The sequence below is a fragment of the Thunnus albacares genome, chromosome 10, assembly GCF_914725855.1.
Source record: "Thunnus albacares chromosome 10, fThuAlb1.1, whole genome shotgun sequence".
NCBI lineage: Eukaryota > Metazoa > Chordata > Actinopteri > Scombriformes > Scombridae > Thunnus > Thunnus albacares.
Window position 1 is genome coordinate 20,962,961 of NC_058115.1, and position 19,517 is coordinate 20,982,477.

The window sequence follows — 19,517 nt, forward strand, 5'->3', positions numbered from 1 at the left end:
TTCTTCAAAATGGTCATGAACATTTGTCCTCATGTGTCTCTGTAGAGATTTGATGCTGCAGCCATCGCTGAGAAGCCTCTTCCTGTTGCACTCCTAAAGTTCCTGTCCAGCTGAGCTCCTTAAAAAGTTCTCTACCAGTTTCAAGCAGCTTCCTCCTCTTTCTCCTCCACCTATTCCAGAGGGAGGAGCACAAGGTGAAGCGGAAAGACCACCCTAAGTGCTAAATTTGCACCCTACATGATGAGGAAAAGATTTTATGAAAGTATATATAATTAAAAAAAAAAAAAAAAGACGCTTCAGGGAAATTCCATATATTCCTTCAATGTGCTTGCTTCAGGTCTCTTTCCTCTTCCTCTTGTGTCTAGTTCTTCTTCAGATTTTTTTTTTCTATGTCATGTCCAATTTCAATAATGTTTTTTAAGAGTTTTGTGTTTGTCAGGGGTGCATTGTTGTAATTTATTAATTTTGGCTTCTTTGTTATTGTAATTATTGTTATCATATGTTTAGGTTGTTTTTTTTTCCTCTTGTATGAAAATATTCCAGGACACATGCACATCAGGCTATGTGAATTGAATATGAGGTTAATATCGTGAGTTTATGGAAGGGTTGGGGGAGTTAACATCCCCACATTTAGCATGTGATTCATCTAAATTTACTTGACTGGCTGCTTTTTGCAGCATCCAGCAATATGGCCTTAACTTCCAATTTATAAGTGTGAATATATACTAAATTGCTTGAGCTGAAGCTCACACACGCACAGTTTAGCAATCTCCCGTCATGTGCTTACAGTGGGGAGATTCTGTATTCATACTTCACTTCACAGAGCTTTGTCCTTTCAAGCCCCTTTTGTTCATGCGTGACACCTTGTGTTTCCTTCCTTGGCCACTAGAGGGCTTTACAAGCACAACTCTTACTGTTACATCTGAAACTGAAAAGTGCTGGGATTCATGACAACACTGTAATGAATTCATATGTTCAGTGAAGTTTCAGCAGTTTGTTAATTAAGGACTCATGGTTCATTTAGGTTTTGTCATTTTTTACATATGTATATAGACTCTACTACTAACAACAACGCTGTAATTTACATCAGATTGTTTGTTACATCCAGTTAAAGACGAGGCCGCATCTGTTCCACACCACTAAATAACCATACCTGTTAAATACTAACGTAATTAATTCATAGCTGCTTCTGAGCTTCTTATGATACTGAACTTAAATGTTGAGCAGTTCTGTTGTGATGCCCAGAGTTCACCCTCGCTGAAATTAGAAACCAGGTTTTGAAGAATCTGGTTTTAACAGAAGCTTTTACTGACACATCCACACTTAGTCATCCATCCTTCTGTCTGTGTGGCTCTTTTATTAATTACCCACTAACCTTCTCTAAAATCCCCAACATACTAGCTGCTACATCTGACAAAATGCATTTCAACTATTTTTTATAATATAAAATCTGGCTATTTGTTTATATATGAAAATACATTTCTACATATATTTAAGTGTTATTGTATTGTGTATATAATCAGTATTAGGCAAACAAAGCCATGTTTAGGATGGAATGGTGTCAGGATGTGGATGATTGAAGTCTCTGTGTATGTGACTGTGCTATAAGTTAGGTTTCTGTTCGACACGTGCCCTGCGCCAGGGTAGTCAGGTTAGGTTTGGGCAGCCTCGAAACCCAGCATTTACAGAAAGCCCTCTTCCACAAGAGCTCTGCTAAACAAGGGGCCAAGTGGGGACCCACTATATGTTTCCCAGCATTCAATGTGTGTATTTGTGTGTATGTTTATTAAGAGTTTTCAGTCCTACTTCCCTAAGCGTCAGTTCTGAATACTGCCTCACAGAGACTAAACTAACTAACATTTGGATGGAGAGTGGTCTGTTGGAGCCCTCAGCAACATGTCTGACCCATGATAAGAGTTGTTGCTGTACATTACTACGATGCTTTTAATGTCATCCAAACATTTTTATAGGATTTGGGATGTTGGACAGTTACAGTAGGCACACCAGCTCAGTTTGCAACCATTCTGCTTTGTAATACGAAGCGGCGGACATCCAGCAATATGAACCGAGACGGCGACAAGATGTGACATGGCTCAGATTGTTTTGCATATTGTTTTCCCTGTTCCGGTTTTTCCATGAGCTGCATTGAAATCTTGAAATTCCCTATGCTTGAATAGTCCAAGCAAGAGGTTTGAGGACCTTGATTTTTGCCTTGTTTTTTGCTGGCTTTCACACCCTCTTGCTAACTAAAATGGCGTTGTACATAAAGACTAGGGGCTTTAGATCTTTGCTTTGATTAATAAGCTCAAAGAATGTAACAGACTCAATAAACCGTCCTTCATTATTTACCACGTCTGCTCAGAGCTGCCCGCTTTTAGCTTTCATACATTATTCATCCAGGAAACATGAGACACTTTGCACTGTCACAAATTACTTGCTATGTTTAAAGACTTGCTAATGGTTACTGAGGAGTAGCTTTACTGTACAGACTCGTAGGAGAGTTGTGTGATGTCTGATGTTTTTAGAAGTATCACTCATAACCCAAAACTTGCCTATATCCAAACTCCCCCCAAACCTTTCCTACTCCCTAACTCTTGGAGGCTTGTGAGTAGAGAGGGTGCTCTCATGAGCAGCACCTGCTGGGGGGGCTGTTGTAGCTGCTGCTTGAACAGATACTGTATCTATTCCAGGTCCTGCTGCATCTCTGAGGGCTTGAGTCCTCGACGACGTCTATAACAATAGGATAGCACGGTGCCTTAGATTGAGATTTAGTATTTTTATTGTATCACTGTTAACTAAGAAAGCTTGTCCTTACCTCGGCCTCGACAATCAGTCTACCCAACCAGGGCAACTTTGTGAATATGAATATGAAATTTCTCTGGAAAGATTTACAAACTTAACAACACCCTGTCCACAAATAAAATTTGTACTGTAAATATATCTAAAGTGTACTGAGATGATACAAACTGTTAAACAATAAAGTCTTGCGAAAATATTGCAATGTTGCTAATTTCTTCCTGTAGAGAAATAAGAGACTTTCAGATCACTTCCTCGTTTATTTTTGTTTTGCATTGACCTTCACCCAAAAAGTCTTGAATACATGAGCAGTTTATATTTCAGCAGTTTATATTGCAGCATCAGTCTGAAAAAATCTAATTTATATTTCAAATTCACTCTAAACATTAATAAAGATCTCATAATCTATTCAAATATTCAGAGATGTAACAGACTATTAATCAAAGCTGATATGTATGAGCAGCAGTGCAAATGTAAAAAGCAAATCATTCCCTCTAGATTCCAGTAAGGCACTGAAAAGGCTTTTGCACAGAATCCTGAATTAGACTAGACTAATAGTGCATATCATAATCCCTATTAAGGAATTCTGTTTGCATGGTAGTATCAAACCCTGACACTGACACATGTTGCATTTACATATATGAAGAAAAATGAGTCAAGCTAATGCATATTTAGTTGAAATAGCCTCTAGTCTTTCATCTTCATAAAGAGACGTTTCACCAAAATTGACTGTTTTGACTTTTTTATGCTATTTCAGAAGCTGGAATTACATTTCTAATATTTCAAGGCCTCTAATTCATCACTCAAACATTTTTATGAGAAAATGTTCTTTTGAAAAGTAACAGTCAAAAAGTCAGTTTTGGTGTAATTCCACTTTAAATTTTAAAACCTCTGCACAGGTGACTGTGCAGCTCACAGTTTCTTAGCACAGTCAGGGCAGTGGATATGATCTCCAGTGATGACGAAGCGCTTATTGGCCAAGGAGAGGCAGCACTTCTTGCAGTTGAAGCAATACTCATGCCAGGAGTATCCCTCGTAGTTCACCACATTGGTGCCATGGCCGAATCCTGCAGAGACAGAGGGACTTCTGTCAGTCAGCAGCACAAGAGACAGAGACTGAAGTGATATTCAAACAATTCTTCCAAACTGTCCTAACATTCAGCACAGTTTCAGCTTTAATGATGAAGAATTTGAGATCTTAAATCTGGAATTTAAGCTCTTTTTTAAGGCTTTGTCGGTATATTTAATTAAGGTTTGAATTCCAGTGTGTGGATCAAATATGATGCTGTGAACTATCTCTGCACTTTAGTGTATACAGAATGTTTGGTACGATGGCTGTCAGAAAAAGTAAAATTGCTTTTCAAACGTGTATCTCAAACCCAGACTTTGTCTAACCAAAGTATAAAATAAACTTAAAAGGGGCAGGTAGAAAATGAATTAGAAAAACAATCCAATTTCTCTGCTGTGAATCACATTGATAAAATGTCTCATTATAGTATATCATCAATCTGTCAGTTACAGCTCTTCCTTGTGGCCCTATTGCATCATGGTATATTGAGTCATCTGTCAGTGGAGAAACTGGCCTCTCTGCCTCCTCTATGGACATGAACTGTCTCTATAATTATGCTGAAAGAAGAAAGTGTTCAATGTTTTTGGTGGCAGATTTTTCCATTAATCCTCCCATTGTGTACACTCAAGACAATCCCAGTGTGTTTGCAACTCAATACTCAAACACTCAGGAACATCTGTGTGTGCTGGGCCTGACCTGTGATAGGGTTCTTGCAGCCATGGCACTTCTTGGCCACATCAGTCTTGTAGCAGTCCACACAGTAAAATCCGGTCTCATGGGAGGTGAAGCGAGCTCCCGCCAGAGGCTTACGGCAGGTTTGGCACACGAAACACTCAGAGTGCCAGGGCTGGTCCTGGTAGCTGATCCCTCCGGAGGTGATGGCCTTAGAGGAGCAGAGGAATCCTTTGATCATGATACTGGAAGATCATTCATTCTGATGTAACAGGTAAAGTAACCTACCTATAGCACCTTTAGTTTTATTTTACATAGATTATATTCACAATTTCAAACTCTATTGTGTATTAACATGCACACTAAATAACACACACAAAAAACATGAAATACATTAACGATACAATCAGTGTTTGTACCTGCTTGCAGTGGAAGCATTTCTTGGCAAACTTCTTGTCATGGCAGGGGACACAGTAGATATCATCACCCTTGGCCAGGAAGCTCTGTGTGCGGATTGGCTGCTTGCAATCAAAGCAGGTGAAGCATTCCTCGTGCCACAACTTGTTCTTGTACTCCACGTTCTGGGATCCTGAAACACACACACAAACAAAATGTGTTGAAGTGTGTGGCTTTGAGTTGGTGTGGATGGGATCAAAATAACCATCTGGGCTAGAAATTAATAGAAATCAATTCCTCAACATACAGTTTTGACCTTTTGTCTCCTTGTTAGTAGCTTTAAAATCATTGTTTAACTCACTTTATTCCACACTGTCTGACAGTAATATATATTATGTATCAGTTTCTTCCAGCTCTTCATTTAAGTGATATAATGTTTACAAAGACTCCATGTTTTTATGGCTGCATCTTTCCATCAAATGGAAATATTCTGCATGTTCTGTGCATAGTTTTTTCGCATTTCTCTAAATCTATACTGCTTTACAAACTTCAGGAACTTTAAATAAAGTTCTGTGGGTTTGAACAAAGTTTTGGCTATAATGACCGAACAGCAGGCTGCTGCTTGTTTAGAGATATCAGTGGATAAGTGGCATAAATGATGAAGCCAGCTATTCTAGGAGCTTGGGAGTAACTATATTAATACCCTCCCTTTATATAGCACTTGATTAAATTACACAGTACTTTATATAGAGCAAAATTATATCAAAGCAAAGTCAAAACAGAGCTTATATTGAGTAGCAAAGCAGATGAATTAATGTGAATTCTAAGAGATTGAAAAGATGATACAGATGTAGTAAAACTGAGCTCTTCAGGGAACATATTGAACTGTTCAGGAGTCCTCATGTCAGAAAAAAAAACAACTGCTTTTTGTTTTTTCAGTCTCAGTCAGTTTGTGCACGACAGCCACCAAACTTCATGTGCTACCTCAGGCAATCCCACCAACACTCATTGAATGGCACCTTGACTCCTACTTGCCTTTTTGCCACAGTGTAATTTGAAAGAAAAGAAAGAATAACTTGACCGTGAGTGTCTGAAATGGTTGTTAGAGACTCCATCAGTGTCACTACAAGGCCAATGTATTTGAAATTGCCTGTGTTGGTATTAGAGCTAAGGGTGGGTGGTGGTTGTGGTGCTACTGGAGTGGGTGTGGATGTGGGGACATATTTGAAAAATTGTATCCCGCAGCCCATAATTCCTAAAAGCTGGCCTGGACTGGGAGGACTTTGTCTGGGCTGGAGTTACCATTGTGGCAACTGATTTTAGTGTGATATCATATCTGAAGTTCTTGAATTGGAGGTTGCACTTTTTTGGGGGCTCCAATCTAAATCTTTCTAAACAGTCAGGGCCGGCCCTGATTATAACTGCAAACCCACCTGGCATGACCACCTTGTAGCAGCCCTGGCACCGGTTTCCATCCTCCCGGGAGCCGCACTTGCCACACATTATCTTGCCGTCGTCCCTGGCGCTGAACGGCTCACTGGCCAGTGGCTTGTAGCACTTGGCACAGCGGAAACAGTCCTCATGCCAGTAGCGGTTCTTATGGTGCAGCTCCTGAACACAGAGAGGAAGCAAAGGGTGAGCGGAGGTGCCCTCACTAAGTCCTCAGGCAGACCTCATTAAAGTGGAGTTTGTTTACTCATCATGTGGACTGAGGCTCGGGGCCAGAATGCAGAACAAGCCCATGTGGCAGGCATTAAAGTGGAGATGAAGTGAACTGGGATGTGGTGAGGCATGAAGGAGTTAGGGGGACTTAGATGGTGAAAATGTGATATAAAGTACAGTATTTAAGCCCCATTAGTACTAATGACACTTCTTTTTCACACGTTTAACTGCCTGTGACTGAGTGGTGAGAGGATTTTGGAAGCAGAGGCCACTGTTAGAGGAGAGACAGAGCTCAGACCGTGTAACAGCTGAAGCCTGAGAGCACTTTGAACAGATAAGCGATGACTGATGAAACACACACACACACACACACACACACACACACAGATACATTCTCACTTTATGTCCTTTACTTAATCTCTTGTTATCTTTGTATTAACCCAATAACATCCATAGATGTTTTATAATTCAAGGTGGATAGCACTTAATAACAGAAGAAATTTTAACAAAAGCACAGGTGTAAATGATCAAATTAATGATGGCTGAATTCCATTTAGCTGCTTTGGTTTCACGGTCCTCGTGTTGTGCATGCTAGCTCATTGTCACACTGTCATGGCTTACTGGGACACTTGAATACAACAGAGCCATCATTAATGTTATGAGCAACACCTTAAAATGTCTGCTGAGAAAAAGTCATGTGAGCAGACATAAATCTACTGTTTTTCACGTAAAAATTTCATGCTCTCTGTGATTTTCTTTGTGTCACAGGAACAAATGGATAGATGCATGTACATTAATGTGACATTTAAGCATTTATTCTAATTCTTAATGTCTATAGAAAAATATAAGGGAAATGGAGCTAATTATGACTTCTTGTGAACACTTGTTTAGTGACATGTTTTTACTTGTGTACATCTGTATCAGTGTACAAAAGTATATTCACTTGCTATCACCAGGGCTCATGTGAAGATGTGTATTTTCACAAGAAACAAAAATTAAAAAGTCACTTGGGATAACAACTAAAAACCGAAAAAAGTTCTGAAACTTCAATTAATGTAAAAAGATTTGTACTGGACTAAATTTCGACAATATGTGGGTTTAATATGGCGTCCTGTACAAATAGGTAAGTTTGTGTAGCAAGTGAATGACACAGTAATATTAATTTATTGACTTTAACTACTATTTAAAGCTCGATAAATAGAAATGTATCCAGAAATTACAATCATCACAATCACCATTAAACATTTCTGTTTATCATGTTTTGAATGGTAAACAAATTTCATCTGTCTGCACTGACCAGAGTGACCTCATTGGTCCTTTTTGTTGATATATTTTATATTTTTTCCTCCTTCACTCATTCATTCTTTGTCCATCGCACTCTCAGACAGACTATGTTTTCACCTTGGAATCAGCACCAATGGGGCGTCTGCACTCTGCGCAGGTGTTGGCACAGAGCTTATCAAAACACTTGGTGCACACGTGCTTGTCGTCCTTCTTCACATACTTCTTCCCGTGCAGGTTGTCACGGCAGTAGTAGCAGTCGAAGCGATCAGTCATGGTGGAGGTAAGATAACTCCGGGGACCTGTAAAAACACACAAGACTGTCAGACAGTGGTAATACTGAGCTTCTACAAGGCTGGAGGTTTTCCATTAAACACCAGATGGGGACAGTGTTGCCTTTTTTATCATGACCAAGTTTCAATGAACAATGCAAGCTAGAGCTAGACATCCCATTCAGCAACTCAACTCAATTTATACATGAAGCATGTCAGACACAAGATAGTTGATATAAATACAATTTTTTTTTTTTTTTTTTTTAATTTCAAAATAATCAACAACAAATCATATGAAATGACAGGACTTTGGTGACCAGTAAATACCCAAGGCTACTAATGTACATCTGACCTTTACATCCTCAAATGCAGAACAGATCAAAGCAGAAAGTGGACAGTCTGCAATGGAGGAAGTACATTTACCTGTTTTCCCCTTAATATGAGAAACAGTGAGGTACAGCTCTAACAGCATACCAAACTGATGATGGAAGTGTGGGTGAGGTAAAAAAAAGCAGCCCACAGATGTCTTGTTGTTGTCTGCATGCCTGCAGACTTTTTTATCAAGCTTTCCCTGGAAAGCTTAGGTCATATTTTTAGTCTGGCTCATTCCCTGAACCCGACCTCTCTCCTTTGTCCGCATTTTAGCCTGGTCATTTTATTGGCTGTTAGTGTAAACACTGTAAACTGAGTTGGCTTGTTCCTTCATACATCAACATTCCTGTGCTTCCATCACAGGCAGCATCCGCTGGGAGCAGACTGAGTAGTTTCCTGGAACAGCTGTGCGTAGGGTGAAGTGAGGACACATTATGCTTTATCTGCATCACTGTTGCTGCTAAAGCTTCTCTCTCCCACAGGACGTCAGAGCTGAGGGACAGCTGACCAGTGTGTGAACTTCAGAAAAAGTGATTTATTCCATGCGACAAATATCATTTTAATCCAGTCAGTAGGTTACGACAGGAGCGATGGGGGAAACAATGGACGGAATGGCATTTTGTCCTAGTAACCATAGGAGCAAGGAAAATATTTATGAAAGGGGACTGAATCTATTTAAGTGAGATGTGGTCAACAGCCATGTGAAGAGATGAGCCTCCCGGAGCGCGGTATGCACTCCTCGTGTGTGTTTGGATGGATGGACAGATAGATAGGAAACTGTTTGGAGCAAGAGAACTATCTGCAGCTGTGCTCCCGGGATAAAAGCTGGCCTTATGACTGGGCCCTGACACACCCCGCGTCGCCTATTCTCACCTCTATTATGGCACTAAAACAAGCCAGTCCAACACAGTCAAATCACACATACAACACTCGGGTATCATTACTGAGCTCAGGCAGATCTATTTTAGACATGGAGTGTCTATTTAAAGTGCATTGACCTTCCAGAGGGGATAAATGGAGAAGGATGCAGAGTGATGACTACTGGGACCACACAGTCATTGTGGTTCCAGCTGAGACTTATCCAGTACTTTAATCTTTTGTTACAAGCAGTGTGACAGCTGCCCCCTGTCAAACAGGCATGGTATGTACCGTTGCTAAGCTGTGGAAGGAGAGGCGAGTCTGCTACTGTGGTCCCTTGGAGGAGGAGTCCTCTTAAGCCAGAAAGGTCAGTTAGGGACCAGTTTGAGCGGTGAGTCAGAGTGGTGTGAGATAGACTGGATCAAAGACAGAGTGACCTACAGTATATCAGCCAACCAGCAGCTACAAACAGAAGCAAACACAGTGTCGAAATTTTCCATTCTCTGCCACCTTGGTAATGACAGTGTGTCATCTTAAAAATAGACCTCCTACAAACTCAGGTCATTTTAACACCATCACATCCTGTTATTATAGTGTTATGCACGAAAGAAAGAATGAAAAATCAGTATTACAACAAAATAAGACAAGATGTTCTTCAATCATCCAATATGCATCATGAAATTAGAAATGGAAGGACGCTACAAATATTAGACACATATATACATTTCTACTACAAGAATGATATTTTTTATGATATGATGTAATTATTCATTTACATGAATCATTAGTTAATTTGTCATTTATTTGACCACAGTAGAAGTTTCAATTGTTGGTTCCAGAAATTCCAAATTATTCATACTGTAAAAAGAAAGGCATTAATCAGCTTTTAGGTCATCTACGAATAAATACTCCCACAAATTTAAGTGCTCATTAAAAAAATGTCTGTGTTTAAAAAAATCACTTTGTGATTTAATTTTTACCTAAATTAAAAGGAAGTGCATCAAAATAACACAGTATAATGGACTAAAATTTAGGATATAATAATTAAACAGCTGCATCCCACCAGAGAAAGGGATTTTAGACTCATGCATTCAAGCGTTGCCACAATTCATTTTACTGGAGAGGCATCAACAAAACATCAACAAAAAGCTTCAAAAAGCTGAATGGACCTTTGAGCTTAGATTATATTGTTACATCTGTTTGCTTGAGGAAGACTTGCAGTTGTTCGAAACGTTGCAAATAAAATTGAAGGGAGCTTTGATTTAGTGTGTGGGTACTCTTAGAAAAAAACATAATACTGAAAGAGATTCCTGTCAGCTGATGCTGACCATAAATCCATTCGTGTTCTCCTGGACCTAAGCGAAACCACTGACCATGATATCCTCTTGGACCATCTTGAAAACCGGGCTGGTATTAGTGGCACTGCTCTGAAATGATTCAGGCCCTCTCAAGAAGACAGACGTTTCTGTATTGGTATCACTGATTCCAGGTCCTACAATGGGTGTTCACTGCGAGGTGCCCAGGGGCATCAGTTTCCATTTTTACGCAGATGATACTGAGATCTATCTAAACTGTGACCCTGAAAACAACTTTCAGAACAATGTCAACCCGCTAACCTGTCTGCATGACATCCACAAGTGGATGTCACAAAATTTCCTGCAGCTAAACACTGATAAGCCAGAGATATTAATTATAGGTCAAGACAGTACAAACAACCCAACATGAACAGTCTTTGTTCACTATCTCATTCAATAACTCAGCATTGCAGAAATATTGGTGTCTTTTTTGATCAAAACTTCAGCCTAGAAAAACATGTAATTCAATGGTTCAATGCTGCTTTTGTCATCTCAGAAACATTTCAAGGATTAGACCATTTCTTTCTGCCAGAAATCTGGAAACTGTCATTCATGCTTTCATAACCAGTCTATTGGAGTACTGTAATTCCCTGCTGTCTGGCATCAGCAAAAAATCCCTCTCTTTCCTCCAGCTCAAAAACTCTGCTGCCAGGATTTTAACTCGGTCTAGGAAACATGATCACATTTCACCAATCCTGGGTTTGCTACACTGGCTACCTGTTGCTTTTTGTTTTAAATCTATGCCAAATTCTCCCTGAGCTTTGAAAAAAGGCACGCCAATAGTACACAGGTTTTACAACTTTCACCTGATTACAAGGTATCAAATCCAATCATGGAGCATCATTTAACCTCACTTTTTTAGCATCCGTACCTGAGTGTCTGAAAGTCATGTTTGGTTCCAGTCAGGAGGAAGAGCAGAAAAGAAAGCAACACAAGGACAGGAGGAGACAATAGCATCCACAGAGGGTCAAACCCAGAGACCATATGCCTCGTTAAGTTATGGGGGGCTGTATATACCCCTCTGTGACCTGTACACACCCCCAACTCCATGTCCAAATCCAACCTTCGCCCCTCCATTCCTTTTTAGGGTATGCATCAGAGAATCGAGCGGATGAGAGAGGGGACACAGTAGATTAGGTGATAGATTGGATTCCACTGCTGTAACATCAGAAAGTAAAAAAAAAGAAAGAAACAGTCTGAAGATTTTGACTGATGGCCATGAGGGATAATAGATACTCCCAATGCACTGACATAAAATATTTTGTTAGACTGTTCAGAACATGTACAGATGACATACTGGATCACTTAACATCATAACTCAAAGGGATGACTCACAAGAGGAGCTAGTTGATATCATTGACTGAACTGAGGAGGGACAATGTGGAGTGTTATATAAGTCTCTTCTTATATGTTCTTGTCTATGTGTGTATGCATATACTGTATGTGAAAAACTATATGTCAACTTTCCCAAAAGATAAGACGTATGTTAAAAACGAAACTATAAAGCAAGCCAGAGAAGAATATTTTGAATAGGAGAAAAAAGAAAGACAGTTTGTTGTCAGTGATGAATTCTTCTATATAATAATACTGTGTCGCAGGTATTAGTAAAGAAAATACAGTATGTAGTAAAGATGATATATGTACACACAGATTCTCTTGAAACTATACCACCTAATTAATGGAGATTTTTGGTGAGCACAGAGAAAAAATTTCCACCTTCAGGAGATGAATGTGAAAACAGCCGTCTAGTGTCAAACTCTGCACATACATCATTCTGCAGGAAGGAACAAGAAGGAAAAAATCCTCACCCTAACCCGTGTTTTTTAGTGGCCTTGATAACCCTGATGACATCACTAGACGTTATTTTTTCAACCTTTGGAAAGCTCCATCAGAGCCAAAGAAGACTAAACTGAATGTTTAAAATTGGAGGAGTGGCCCTTTAGTTTGAGTTCAACATTTTTAAGTATATATTGTGTATTAACACAACAGTAACTATCATGATGATGATGATCATCATTATCTATTCTGCAGTAGAGTAAATGTGGCACCACAGATGGCACTTTATTCTGATTGTTTTAGGCGTCTAGAGTCAGACAACCTTGAATAAAGAAATACGGGATCATTATGAGAATGAGAGGAAACTGGTGAGGCATAAAGTAAATTACAGTAGAAGGTTAGACTCTTGCTAAAATCACTTACATCAGCAGGAGGAACCATAATATATCCAATTTAAAAGGATAGACTCATTTCTTAACTATATTGAATAAACTATTTCATATATCAGACACAAAACAAATCAATGCACTGAGCTATCTGTGTATCTGTATCTCTGTGTGTGTTTGTACTCGGGCATCTGGTTGTAATTATTGATTTGATTTGGTCCATTACCATAGAACACAGCATTACGTTTGACCCCTTTTATAATCTCTCATCCAATTATCCTAAACCCACAAAGAGTAATTAATGACCAAGAAGGCGCCATGACTCAAAGCCTACAGAAGCCTCCCTCGTAGAAGATCTGCTGTGTGTTTCATCAGGAAATCTGGTCTTCCTGCTCTATTTCTTTACACACCTGATTAAAGTCAAATTGTTCTCTTTGTTTCAAATTGTTTAAACCCTAATCAGAAATTAAGTAATCAACTCTCCCCCCATTTCACATCTTTCAGACTTTGTGTCTTTATTCTTGTTATTATGGATTTTCTGGTTCCTCAAAGTGTTTAATGAGGATTTTGACAGTCAGAGGTGGGGCAGAAGACTGAACCAATGACAAAACTATATCTAATCTAAGTGTTGACAGATGGAATAATGATGATTATGACAACAATGATGAATAGAACAAATACTATGAGCATGAAATGTTGTCTACAGAGTTGGACCAATATAATTGTGGTCTAATATGGTCAACATGAATTGCCCAGTACATAATCCCCTGTGTTAAAAAGGACATATCATGCATATTTCCAGGTCTATATTTATATTCTGGGGCTGTACTGTAATATCTTTGCATGATTTACAATTCAAAAAACACCTTATTTATCTTATACTGGTCCTTTATGCAGCCCATCAGTTCAGCCTCTGTCTGAAACAGGCCGTTTTAGCTCCTGTCTCTTTAAGGCCCCCCTCCTGATGAGCCCACTCTGTTCTGGTTGGTTAGCTTCCAGGTCCAGAGGCTACATAAACAAACAGTAGTAGTCGGATTTCCCTTCTTCTTCTCACTGTTTACTTGAAATATAAACTTCCCAAATACATCCCTAAATGTTCCAGCCCGAATCTGATCTGAAATATGTGAGTAGACAACGCAAAAAACACGTGGAACAAACTTGCAAATGTGCAACAAAGGCTACAGAACAGACAGCCGTTTGTGGGAATGTGCGAACAATCTGATGTCAGTTTGATGGAGATGTAACTTTGCAAATGAAGCATTGAGAACAGGCTGAAGCCTGAGCTTTTGACTTGAAAGTGACATTTTACACACTTGTTTAACACAAACATCTTAATTTTCTGTCAGTCAATTTAGCCAAGTGTTAGTGGAACCAAATGGAGCAAAATTCTTGACCATAAAAGTTATATATTTCAAAATGTGCAAGATGAAAACATTGAACATCCCATATGTGAAACAGATTTATAGATGAATGAACAATTAATGTTCTTCAGGGGAAAAAAACTCTCTGCAAGCAAAACTGACATGTTTTCGTGATCTGAAACATTTCTTACTTGCATCTTCTTGGTCTATGTCATAGACTTTATATGTGAAGGATCTAGGTTTTTAAGCAGGTAGCTTGAAAATGGGAGAATACTATCATTATCATCTACCCTGTAGTAGCCAAATAACATATTAGTGCAAGTGTTTCCTGAGGAGTTTTGTTGACAATGTATTTACTTTGCAGCATGCAAGGTGGCACATGAAACCGAATATATCCACTGATACCAAATATGGGCAATATATTGCATTATCTTTGGTCTTCTTGGTAAGGCTTTCTTGTGCTGCATTCAAGAGTCATTTACTTTATCAGAAAAAAACATGTTTCCTGCTTTGAAATTTAATATGAACAACACCAAAAGTCTAACGATGGAATCACAAAGTCAGTGAAAACTTGCCAATGATAAAGTTTGCCTGACGAGCTGTTGTAATTAACACTTTAACACTTCTTGTTTAAATACAAGCTGTTAAATTAGCTTTTTAAGCTGCAGAACATGTTTGTTTATAGATTCTCTTTGTGTTCTTTCTGTTCAGCACTAACATAAAGTATGTACATCTGGTTTCAATAAACAAAACTATAAATATATATTTTTTCCAAATGAGATAACCACGATTATTACGTTGCTAGTAATGCAACTAATTTTCCATTTCTCCATTTTGATACAAAAGGCTCTAAATTGCCACTAATGGAAATAAACAGTGATACACTCTCACACATGCAGTGTGTGCCTTTGAAACACATTCTATCATGACATGCAATGCATATTATACATTTTTCATTAGGTGTTGCCTCTTGGCTACAGTCCTATCACCTATCACCTCCCTAAGTGGTAGATTTGCGGTTTGGCGTCACAGAAAAACAGGAAATCTGGCCTGTACTTCCTGAATAAATGAGATCAAATGGCTCAGTATGACTGGAACAAGCAGCCACCCTCTCCTCACTGTTACCAACAGCAACAAAAGACCAGCCAGTGTGTGTCTGAGAGCTCATTTCTCAACATGACCTCTCGCCCTGGACATCCATGTGTCTCAGTCACCCTCCATATCTGGTTAGTGAGCAGACAGACCAATGACAGACTGAGCCACACTATCTCTGTCAGGGGAACAATGACTCACCATGCACACACAGAAAAACACAGCAACAAGACAACAGCACAGACACACACTCTCATCTGTGAACACACTGAGCTGTGTTACAACATGGACATAAGACCACCGAGCAGCTTAAGAAATCAGGGTGTGGCTGCAAGACCCAGACACACTGAGGTCAAATAAGTGTAGACAAAAGGCCATGAGGGGAACTCTATCAACACAGTAACACTACTGTCCAAAGGATATGTCTTGGATAGAAATGTTGCTAACACACACACACACACTCACACACACAAGTACAGTCAGATAAAGCCTTCACTTCAGCTCTCATTGGTCTCACATGATTCAGGCTTCTCATTCCCTTCTGCTGATGTGTCAAGCAACTGTAATCATGACTATGGGTTCAGTATTTCAGAAAAGAGACATGAAACATCACAAAACATGTTCTTGATGGACAAAGCATTTCAGTCTGTCACATTTGAGGATTATAGGTCAAGATTTACATTACTCAACCCTCAAAACGTCATAGTGATACCACATTAGACTTTCAGTTTGTATATAAAAATGATTAAAAGATGGAAGGACAGCATTTTTAATCCCTCTGCCTTCATTCTCCTACCTAAATTATCAAGTCTTGGTTGTGTGATATCATTTCTTGCTCTGGTTAGTTGAGCTTGAGTAGTTTTATTATAAAATAGTGGTAGTAATTTTAAAGCACTCATAAAATCAGTGGTGGAAAGTAACTAAGTACATACAGTATACTCAAGTACTGTAATTAAGTACAACCTTGAGGTACTTTCTCTTTACATTTAGATGCTTTACATAGCAGATGCTTTTGTCCAAAGTGACATACAAATGAGGTGCAATCCAAGCAATCAAGCAGATCAAATCACTTGAGGATTTCAATTTTATGCTATTTTATACCTCTACATCACTACATTTCAGAGGGAAATGTACTTTTTTTTACTTTACTCTAGTTGTCTGACAGCTACAGTAATTTTGCAGGATAATTTTAAATACAAAACACATGATCGGCCTCTAAAATATGACCATTTGTTATAGACTTAAGTACCTAACAGTGTATAAAGTAGTGCAAATTAGCTCCACCTCAACCAACTACTAAACTAAAACAGTAAAATGCTGCTTGCATGTTAATGCATTTGTAATATTAACACTCTGTGTGGGGCCATTTTGCATAATGAGTACTTTTGATGTTGATAATACATGTGTATGTTTCCTATGCATTTTGAATTCAGGACTATTACTTGCAGAGTGGTACGTGTGGTATAGATACTAACTACTTCCACCACTGCATAAAACCATGAACACATTGGCTTTCTTCTCTTTTAGAAATTTCACAAAGGGCATTCAATCCCCTTAGTCTCATTTTCTGTCCGACTTCTTTCAATTTATTCACAAAGTAACCAACTGCAGTTCAGCTGAGGCTTTTTTTTGTTGTCTGGCTGAAGAGGACAGAAGGGTGAGGACAGCAGTAGACAGGACATGCAGTTCAACATCCGCAAGTGAGTATATTGCTTCTACTCAGCTTGCTCAGCCCACACAGAGAAACAAGCAGCATTGCCTATTTAGGAGTAGTGCGCTGGGCTGGTGAAAGCGCTGTTTCATGTGTTTCATCAACTCCGTCATCTACACTCAGGCACACCCTCTCTCTCTCTTTCGCTCTCTCTCTCTCTCTGCTCCATTTGCAAGGATAAAAGAAATGATGAAACTGTCTTCTCAACAAAAGCATGTCCCTGCCTAATAAACTGCTGGCACCAAAGCCTCCAGTTGCCTCAGTGTGGCAAATGTCCTGCTGCTGGGCTGATGGAAAGGAGACCTCCCAGGCACTGACATGCAACAGACCCATTGAAGATGATATAAATTATACACTACAGGCTCTATAAATGAATGATAAATTGCTTTTGTGTTGATTTTACATCATTTACATCAAAAACTGAAAATAAAAATACTTCTAAGACACACGTTATAGTCTTAAAAGTGATTTAGAAGATGCAGCAAAAAACTAAACCCCTGGAGAAAGAGCAGTCTGTTTAAGTTGAAAGAGGCTATTTATAACTTTTTTATTATTATTAATTATAAAACAGTCAAGTAAAAAAGTTTTTATGGGTTTTGGAGGATGGTGAAGTCATACTGGAGCCACTGGGAGGACCAGAATCTCCAGGTCTCTTTAATGACATCATGCATTTGGTTTGGCAGCTGCCCAAACCAGAAGGGAGGAGGCAGTATGCTGATGTATGTTTTTAAGGGTTTATAGTCACATGTGTTTGGGCACCGCTGTTCACTATACAGATGTTAATATCTTCACACACCATTTAATATAATATACTGTATGTACATACGATGCAATCCAATCCAATACTGCTGCATCACTTTTACTACCTCGTGGTATTGGATTGCATTGTTTTGTACAGTTTATATTGAGACTTTATGTGTAAGGGAGTTAGGTTTCAAAAATTACAGTGAAGTGAGCAACAGTCCAATACAACAAAGATTAAAGATAAAACCATAAACTTCAGCAATAGGCTTATTTATTTCAGGGTATTGTATTTGGCTGCATTACATGGTATTATATTGCTTCCTGCAGCTATATAGATAATTCACCTTAATAATATAGGATGTTATAAACAAGGGTTTTGTTTTTAAAGGAAATATTCTCCCTGGGAATAAGAATAGCAGTGGCACAGACACTTAGACAGACAGTTAAACAGTTAACTTGCTTCAAGAAATAAAAAAAAAATTAATATATTGCATGGAAATATAGATTTGTAGATAATCTGAAATACGTGCCATTTCAGTGACAAACAAAGCGCATCACCTGTTGCGCATCGCAACACCACTTTATTCCACCCCAAAATGGTGGGGTGGAATAAAGTAAATCTTATCTTATTTCATTAATATTCAGTAAATACACCATCTGTGTGCCCGAGGACGAAACTGACTCAAATTATTTGCGTAACGTCCTTCCCATAAGATAATAACTGCAATTACGCATTTACTACACCTGTGCGTAAATTGATCCAAAAAAATCTTCTGTCGTGCTGTTTTATATCACCTAGGGTGAACTGAAGTGGGCATCTGCTTGATAATCTTAGTTAAGCTGTGTTTTGGACTCACCTCTCCGAAGCGTAAAGATGAGCGCCGATCAGTCGACACCAGCAGTGTGTCCGGTGGTTTTGGCCAAGAGGTAAAATCTGCGGAGGCAACGCAGCTTTAAAAGACAGAGGGAGCAGAAGAGAAAAAAGAAAAAAAAAACTGCAGGATATGTGCCAAACCTCTGTAAGCTCTCATAAACAATGACCTCAACCAGGAATTTACAAGCTCTCTTAGTAAAACTCTCATTGGCCCTGCAACGGAGGCAAATGGGATCATGAAGAAAATAAAGTCATAACTTTTCTGCATCAACGAGCGCTCAGACTTAACAATTACCTTTTGTTCAAGAGGCAAGTCTGCCGTGCAGGGATTTCCACTTATGATATTAATTATCCACGCAACATTTCAGCTTTTCTGCTGTTCACAAAAAAATTGACTCATTTGTTAACTCGACACACTTTTGTCCTACTTCTGAATTGGTCTCAGTCGTCTCCTTCTTTGGTAATGAATAGAGGAATAACATCAAGATGACTCATTCTTAATCCAAAGTAAATACATGCAGCCTGTAAGCTTAACTCTCAGAGTTGACCCTCCACAATAACAAATCGATGATGAAATGCCCATAAGGTGTTTCGATTATGTAATACAGATGTCAGCATTTATTTCAACTGTGTCACTGGGGCTGAAATGATTGTTGCAATCCACCATTTATCCACCGACAGATACACACCTAACTCTAAACCAAGGAGAGCTTGAAGGATGAAGGAATGTTTTTAGGTTATAAGGTCATATGTGTTGTGTTTAAGGATGTCTGGGTCACTCAAACAGGCCAAAATATAACTTATATATTTTTTACCTGCAATGGATGGTAAGTGATTGCT

The 19,517-nt window shown here is 38.9% G+C and overlaps 2 protein-coding genes across 11 annotated transcripts in view; one reads left to right on the forward strand and one right to left on the reverse strand.

The window, feature by feature from the left end:
* The window catches only part of map7d3 (MAP7 domain containing 3), a 29,762-nt gene extending 26,331 nt beyond the window's left edge, over window positions 1-3,431 (forward strand). For all 9 annotated transcript variants that reach the window (XM_044364191.1, XM_044364192.1, XM_044364197.1 and 6 more), the window contains one exon: window positions 46-3,431. In XM_044364191.1, coding sequence (XP_044220126.1) covers window positions 46-53 — 8 coding nt within the window. In that variant the 3' untranslated portion in view covers window positions 54-3,431. The remainder of the gene's footprint in view (window positions 1-45) is intronic.
* Window positions 3,037-18,756, reverse strand: fhl1a (four and a half LIM domains 1a). 2 transcript variants are annotated; one of them, XM_044364202.1, is made up of 6 exons: window positions 18,661-18,756; window positions 7,997-8,178; window positions 6,367-6,544; window positions 4,957-5,126; window positions 4,562-4,748; window positions 3,037-3,863 (listed from the first exon to the last, which is right to left on the reverse strand). In XM_044364202.1, the coding sequence occupies exons 2-6, from the start codon at window positions 8,150-8,152 to the stop codon at window positions 3,709-3,711; spliced, it is 846 nt and encodes a 281-aa protein (XP_044220137.1). In that variant the 5' UTR covers window positions 8,153-8,178; window positions 18,661-18,756; the 3' UTR covers window positions 3,037-3,708. The 2 variants fall into 2 exon arrangements, with proteins under 2 accessions (XP_044220137.1, XP_044220136.1); XM_044364201.1 differs by lacking the exon at window positions 18,661-18,756 and adding an exon at window positions 11,605-11,697.
* Between the last annotated feature and the right edge of the window lie 761 nt (window positions 18,757-19,517).